The following is a 7,847-nucleotide window of genomic DNA, read 5'->3' on the forward strand; positions in this document are numbered from 1 at the left end:
ATATATATATATATATATATATATATATATATATATATATATATATATCAATCTCATAATACCATTGTGAACTTAAGTTGCTAGTGTTAGGTACTTAAGCAGTATGTAACATAGTCACTTTTCCTTTCACTTTTTTTCTTAAAAATAATTCTTTTCTCCTCCAGTGTGTTCCGCCCACTGTTCCTCCTCCTCCATCTGCTTTTCGACCATTCATACCTCCCTATCCACCTAACTCCAAGCCTCTTAAGAAAACAGACAAAAACCAGATCAATGAAAACATAGAAAAGAAAAAGCACTACACACAAAAAACACAAAACTATAATATACAAGGAAAAGACCAGTAAAAAAAGAAGAGTGTTCAAACAAAGCAGTTTGAGGCAAAAATACCATTGGATTAGGTTAGTATTGGTTATCTGCTGCTGGGTACCAGGCCTGTGCTTATTTATGTGTCGTTTGTGAGCCTCCACTAGAGAGAAATACTTTAACTTTTGCACGTGGTGGTCAGTTGGAGAGAGCAGAGTCTTGGTATGGATGGGAGCTGGTGCACACTTCCCACCCTCAGCACTGGGACCCTGGCTGTCCTGGACCACTGCAGGCCTTGTGATTGCTGCCACAGTCTTGGAGTTCATACATGTGTTGATTGTTGTGTCTGGAAGACATTGCTTCCTTGGTGTCATCTGTCCCCTCAGGGGTGGAGTGTGATGAAGACATCTTTTAGGTTAAGTGCTCCAGAGTCTCTACTTTCTGCACATTGCAGTGTTGTGAGTCTCTGTGTTTATCTCCCATCTACTGCAAGAGCTTGAAGCCTCTTAGGATAGCTGGGACATGCATATATGGATATAGCAGAGTGTAGTTAGGAGTTATTTTATTGTACATTCCTTCACAGAACAATAGCCTTGGTGTTCCCTGTAGTCCCTCCCCTCCCCCCCTTAAATTGCTTAAGTTTTTGTTGTGATTTATCTATCTTGTGTCCAATGAAAACAAATTCTGATAGGTGAGATTTTGATTTCTTGTCACTGAAGAACATCAGTGAAATGGAAATGGAAAAGACCAAGCTTCTGGGTCTGGGCAGGGCTCAGTTGACGAGAGTCTGCTGCACAGACGTGAGGGCAGACAGTGTGTATGTGTTACCCTGGTAGATAGTCCCAGCAGCTCATTGGTCAGCCACTGAGCTGAATCAGTCAGTTCTGTGACTAGGTCTTGTCGTAAAAATTAAGGTGAACAGCAATTTAGGAAGACTCCTGAAGCTGACCAGAAAGGACAGACAAATACAGTGAGCATAGGCATGGACCTATCCACCTTCCTCATTGCTAGTTTGGAGACTTGCCTGGACACAACTAGTGAACACTGAATTAACAAGCAGGGAAACCCGGATTAATGTGGATGAAGAAACATGCGTACTGTTGACTTGTTTTATATTTTTGCGTACTCTTGAGTTTTAAATTTTTCTTCTGAAAAAGCACATTGCCCTCTAAACACCATAATTCGAAAATAGTTGTGAGTAGTTAGAGTGACTCAGGCTTCACTGCTGTGACCTTCATGGCTGTGGAAAGTTTTCAGTGTGTGAAGTACCTCTAGTGCTTTAAACTTCATCCTCAAGCCTGCAGCTGAGAGCAATGTTCATTTATAATAAGATCCCTTCTAGTTTTATTTAAACATTTACTAATTTATTTTGTTGGGAGGGGATTTGCAGGAGTCAGTTTTATTCTTCTACCATGTGGGTCCAAGGGATTGAAGTCGGATCTCAGGCTTGGTAGCAAGGGCCTTTATCAACGAATCCTTCTTACTGGCCCCAAAATGCCCTTTAAGATCATGGCAGAAAAGCTGGGCATGGTGGCCACACAACACAACAATCTCAGGACCCTGAGACAGAGGTGGGCGGATCTCTGTGAGTTCAGAGGCAGCCTAATGTACCTAGTGAGTTTTAAAACAGATCGGGCTCCATAGTGAAACCTTGCTAAATAAATAATACATAGATACATACATAAGAGGTGGATGTATCATGCATAAGATATAGCAACAGTTTGATTAAATGAAACATTAATTTATCATTTTAAAATTTGTTTTTAGGCATTAATTCACGGATTAAACAGACATTATTACTCCATCACTATTAATTACCGGAAAAATGAACTGGAACAGAAGGTGGGTGTATGAAAAATCTTTTCCTTTTTCTTCTATGTCTGTGATGTATTTTATGCCTCCGGGTATATTTCTGTACTGCTTGCATGCCTGTTGCCCTTGGGGTCAGAAGAGGCTGTTGGAGCCTCAGGAATGGTGGAACAATAGCATCGAACAGCCTGCGCTGTGAGGTTTGTTTTGTTTTCACATGTCATAATGTTTTCAATTATCAAAAGAAAAAATTAACTTTCTTCCAGTGGTAGTACTTAATTGAAGGCAAATTCTAGAGTACGACTTTTGAAGAAAAGTTTATCAAGTTAAACTCTTGGCTGGAGAGATGGCTCATGGGTGCTGCTCTAAGAGGACCCTGGTTTGGTTCCCAGCAACCATGTCAGACTGCTCACAACTGCTCGTAACTCTAGCTCCAGAGAGCTGATGCCCTCTGCTGGCCTCTCCACACTCATGCTCATGCTTACACATAGATAAAGTTTGAAAAAGTAAGTCACATGAGAAATTACTAGGGGACATTTAGAGAAACACAGAACAACAGCAGAATACAAACTCAGTTGAGTAGAGGGTTCAGCAGGTCCAGATAACTCCTCTTCCTTCTGTGCATGAGAGCAGGAGTTGAGTGTGTTGGAGCCATGTGGCAGAAGGCTGGGACTAACTCCCTAAAGTTTTTCTCTGACCTTCACCTGCATGCTGTAGCACATATGCCCACCCAAAAAACAAACAATGTAGTAAGAGAAAATGGGAAATGTCTAAGGCAGATGAGGTGTCATAGCCTTTGAGATGCTGAACCAAATCAGGAAGTTTGTGAGTTTGAAGTCAAACTGGGCAACATAATGTGACACCGCCCCCACCCCCACAAGTACACGTGTGTGTGCGTTCATAAACCCCTTCTTTAAATTTTTGAATGTGTACTTGTCTGGTTATTTATATTGTTAACTGATATCCCAGCCCCAATGAATTGATGTGTTTGAAAACTAGACATGTCTGTGAGGTTTTTTTGTAGTTTTGTTTTTTCGGTCCTGTCAGTAAGTAGTGAGTATTAAGTTTTTAATAGCAAACCTGTGTGTAATTTGAGAGTTCAATGCATCCTTTGATTCATTATGTGTGTGTGTGTGTGTGTTTATTTAACTGCTGTGGTTCAATATTTTAGAATCTAGCTAGACCCTGGTGATCTTAAATATAACTGAATAAAGTTAAGAAAAAATGTCCATAGACACTATAAAAGTAGTGTCTTATCATGAAAGGGAAGAAAGATCTTTGTTAAAACAATATGAGATGATTGATTTTAGTCAGTGTATTAGGAAAGGCATCTGTCTCTGATGTGGGTACCAGAGAGAGACAAAGGCATGGATTTGGAGCACCAGGTATATTAGTATAAATTTAGGACATTTCCAGCTGGTACTTATTTGAATGAATAAATTTATATTTAAATTCATTAGTTTTTATGAAGGTTTTTTTTTTAACAAGACAGAGAAAAGAAATATTTTTAACTCAACAAAACTATGTTTTCCCTGTATTTTTAGATGCTGTTAAATTTGCATAAGAAGAGTTGGATGGAAGGATTGACACTTCAGGACTACAGTGAACACTGTAAACACAATGAATCGGTGGTAAAAGAAATGTTGGAATTAGCCAAGAATTATAATAAGGTAAAAGTCATTTGTTTCTTCGCAATTGTCGAAATGTGTATAATTAGGTACTGGATAGTTATACAAAATAAGTAATTAAAAATAGAGAGGCCTCTTTTGTAGGTTTGATAATAAATCTTGATGTATAGGCAGTCTGGTCCCTTTGTAGCCATAGAAACTAAGTACACAACGGCCATTGGGTTTTTCTTAAATAGGCAACTGGGGAGCTGAAGAGATGTCCTAGTAGTTAAGAGCACTTGCTCCTCTTAAGAGAGAACCTGAGTGGTGCCCAGCACCCATGTAAGGCAGCTGACAACTGCCTGTAGCTCCAGCTCTCATGACATACACATATCACTATACATACCGATATATAACAAAATAGTTCTTAGGCTGGCCGTGGTGGCACATTTAATACACTTTTACATTTTTTTATTTAATCAGTACTTACTGAAAATCTTCTGTGTGCCAAACACTGGGACAGGCTAAAACGTGAGACATAAAAGTCCCTATTGCTTACTTTCTGTAAAAGAACACAAACAGATAGCATAGTACATTGTAGCTAGTGCCATGGACAAGAGTGGTGACTTGGGAGACAATGGCTTTATATGGGGCCAGTAAAAATTTGTCTAATCAAAAAAATAATTTTTGCAATCTCCTAAAAATATTTATAATGCTCAAATATATGTGGGTTATTGGGCTGGAGAGTTGGCTCAGTCTGTAAAGGTCTGAGTTGCATCTGCAGCCCATGTAAAGAGCTTGCTGTGATGCCCAGTTGCTGACCAATATTCATAATTGCCAAAGCAGAATCCATGAGTATCCAGCAACAGGTGGATGTGTAGGGTTTTTCTCTCTGTCTCTGTGTCTCTGTGTCTCTGTGTGTGTATGTGTGTGTTCACAACACAATACTGTTTTTTCTTTAAGAAAAAAGAAATCCTTCCATTGTAACATGATGATCCTGGAAGACATGGTTAAATGGAATAAACTAGACACATAAAGACAAATCTTCACATGTGAAGTCCAGAAAGTCCAAACTCAAGAGTAAAAAATATAAAATCATGGCTTTTAGAGTCTTGAAGCTGGTGTTAGGAGAGGCTGGGAAAAAAGAAAAGACCTGGGATGTGCTTAGGAAGTGGTAAACGTGGCTAGAGTGCAAATGAGGAGGAGTAGAAGATAGTTACAGAGCTATTTCTGCTCCGAGGCACGATACACCTGGATCCTGACTTTAGGAACAGTAAGAGGAGATTTGAATGGGAGTTACACTGAGTGGCTGTGTTGTGTAGTGACAGTGGCAATGGAGGCATTGATAGGAAAAGAGGAAAATTGAGAAGTTCCTTCCTATTAAACTATTGATAGCAATAACGTTTTCAATGTAGGCAGAAAAAGATGGAATGAAGATATTGATTATTGTTTTTGTTTCCTAATTGATACTCAGACTAACAGGCCTACTGGCAGTGTCTGGTCCATGCTACTCTTCTGTCCCTCACCCCACTTGTGCCTTCCTGTGTCCCCTCTTCCACTTCTGTGTCACATGCTCTCTTGCCTCTCCCCGCCCACTTACAGTTTCCCTCCCAAGCTCGCTCTTCAGTTCTGTGATCTGTACCCAAAGACACCCACATACCAAAATTCAAAGCTACAGCTTTTAAACAATTTGAAATATTGAGAATTAATAGTAAAGTCTAAAACTCAAGATTTAGGAGGTGTAGTTAAGACTAATTATTGGAATTGTAATATTTCTGCCCTATCATTTAAAATAGTTAACCTTTTATTGTTTTAAAAAAAAAAGCTATAGCAAGTTGCTATTCAGTAGACTGTTGGAATGTTTTTTTTATTTCTCTGTAACACTACATTTAAGTAAATTTATATTTCCTTCTGCCAGAAAATAACCTATTTATGGTTACTGCTGCCCATCCATAGAAGTTTTTTTTTTCTTATATTACAGTTTTAAAAATCTCTGTAGTACTAAAAATCTTGTAAGGTTTGGTTAAAAATGAAAATAGTGTGTAAGCTGTGATATGAAGAGTCCAGATTTGGGAATGTAATTCCCTCTATGATTGAAAGAAATACGTTGAAGTTTTTATAGTAACACTTAAAATATACAAGGAAAGGCCCATGCTACCACAGTTCTTCATGGCATTCTTTTTTAATTGGCTGGCTTTTTAAGCTAAGGTAATTATTGTTAGATGCCAGTCAGGTCTTAAAGTAAAAGGAGTTTGAGGATAATTAAATTCTTATGCTCCAAGTTTTCAATCTCAAGTCTGAATTCCACACAGGAGTTCTGCTTGATTATTACTCATTGGTCTTTCTCATTACTGAGCTGTGACACCTGCAGCACTATGTTCCACGCCCCATCTCTACAGCCCAAAATGCTGCTGCTAGATTTGAAAACTGCTCATCTTTCATACATATTTGTAAATGAATGTATGGATCAAAAATGTATTGCAAAAGATCATTTTAAGAATAACACAGAAACAAAATTTTTCCTTTTAAGGCATATAGCACTGTAAATTTTGAGACCTGACACCTAGCTTGTCATGATGTATTGACTAAATTAATAACCTGAAAAATGAGATCTTTTTATATTTTATATAAATGGTAAATATTTTTGGTTTTCTATATTATATTTATTAGGTAAAAATTTTTGTGTTCATGTAATTAGAAAGAAAAACAAAAGAAGATATAAATATTTTCTGGCCAAATCAACATTATTTGAATATAATGTAATAGATTGTTTGCAATCACACAGAAATTCAAGAGAATAAAAAGATAATTTTCAGAACTGTTTAGTCAAGAATGATGTAGGTGGTTAAAAAGTTTTTAAAACAGGAAGACAAAAGAATTATGGAAAAAGGTATTAAACATGAGAAAGTTTCAGCTTTATTAAAGAAAAACCTATTAAGTAGACATAACTTTCAATATTAAAAGTTTATGAAACATACTGTCGGTGGGAGAGTAATCTGTAATATTTTACAGGTTGTATTTTATGTGTATGAGCATGTATGTATACAGGCATGCATGTATGTATGTGTGTGTATATGTATGTATGTATGTATGTATGTATGTATGTATGTGTGTGTGTATGTTTATCATGTGTTCCCCTGTTGCCCAGGGAGGCAAGAAAAGGATGTAAGTAGAGTTACAGAAAGTTGTGAACTGCCATGTGGGTGCGAGGAATTGAACAAGTCCTCTGGAAGAGTACTGAGCTTTTAACGGCTGAGCCAACTTTGCAGTCCCTTGAAAGTGATCTTTATTTTAAATATATGTTGTATATCACACTGTTTTGGTAATACTGTCATCTTCAGGATAGGAGACAGGAAACTGTGTGCTGTAAGGCCAGTTAGAACTTGAGAGTGATTATCTTTCTGCTCTATGTTCATTGTGTTGACAGACATCTTTTAAGTGATCTTAAGATGCAGTACAGTGGTGCTAAGCCATAGCCATTACATATACACATCTATTTATATATTTATATTTAAATAACTGGGAGGAAAGGAAAATCAAAGGGATGAATTCTTTTTAGGAGCCTTTGTAAATAGTCCAGCTAGCAAATCTGATTATCTTTTGTTGGCAGAACATGGCCAAATGAGCAAGTCCCTGGCTGCAAGAAAGTCTATATATATTTGTTTGTTTGTTTGTTTGGTTGGTTGGTTTTGTTTTTTTGAGACAGGGTTTCTCTGTATAGCCCTGGCTGTCCTGGAACTCACTTTGTAGACCAGGCTGACCTCGAACTCAGAAATCCACCTGCCTCTGCCTCCCGAGTGCTGGGATTAAAGGCGTGCGCCACCACCGCCCGGCGAAAGTCTATATATTGATGTCTTAGGAAAATCAGAGTTACGTTATAAAAGAGATGGATGTTGGCAATTTGAAGATACTACCACAAACTCCCTCCCTTCCTTTTTTTATTAGACAGTTTCTCTTTATAGAGCCCAGATGTCCTGGAAATCACCTGTGTAGACCAGGCTGGTCTTTGAACTCTTAAGAACTCCTCTTGCGCCAGGCGTGGTGGCACACGCCTTTAATCCCAGCACTTGGGAGGCAGAGGCAGGCGGATTTCTGAGTTCGAGGCCAGCCTGGTCTACAAAGTGAGTT

At 38.2% G+C, this 7,847-nt stretch overlaps 1 protein-coding gene across 2 annotated transcripts in view; it reads left to right on the forward strand.

Moving 5' to 3' along the window:
• Psmd14 (proteasome 26S subunit, non-ATPase 14) overlaps positions 1–7,847 on the forward strand; it is a 90,638-nt gene that overhangs the window by 72,271 nt on the left and 10,520 nt on the right. For both annotated transcript variants that reach the window (XM_021186006.2, XM_029470729.1), the window contains exons 9-10: positions 2,071–2,145; positions 3,657–3,782. In XM_021186006.2, the coding sequence (XP_021041665.1) occupies positions 2,071–2,145; positions 3,657–3,782 (201 nt within the window). The remainder of the gene's footprint in view (positions 1–2,070; positions 2,146–3,656; positions 3,783–7,847) is intronic.

The sequence above is a fragment of the Mus caroli genome, chromosome 2, assembly GCF_900094665.2.
Source record: "Mus caroli chromosome 2, CAROLI_EIJ_v1.1, whole genome shotgun sequence".
NCBI classification, from domain to species: Eukaryota; Metazoa; Chordata; class Mammalia; order Rodentia; family Muridae; genus Mus; species Mus caroli.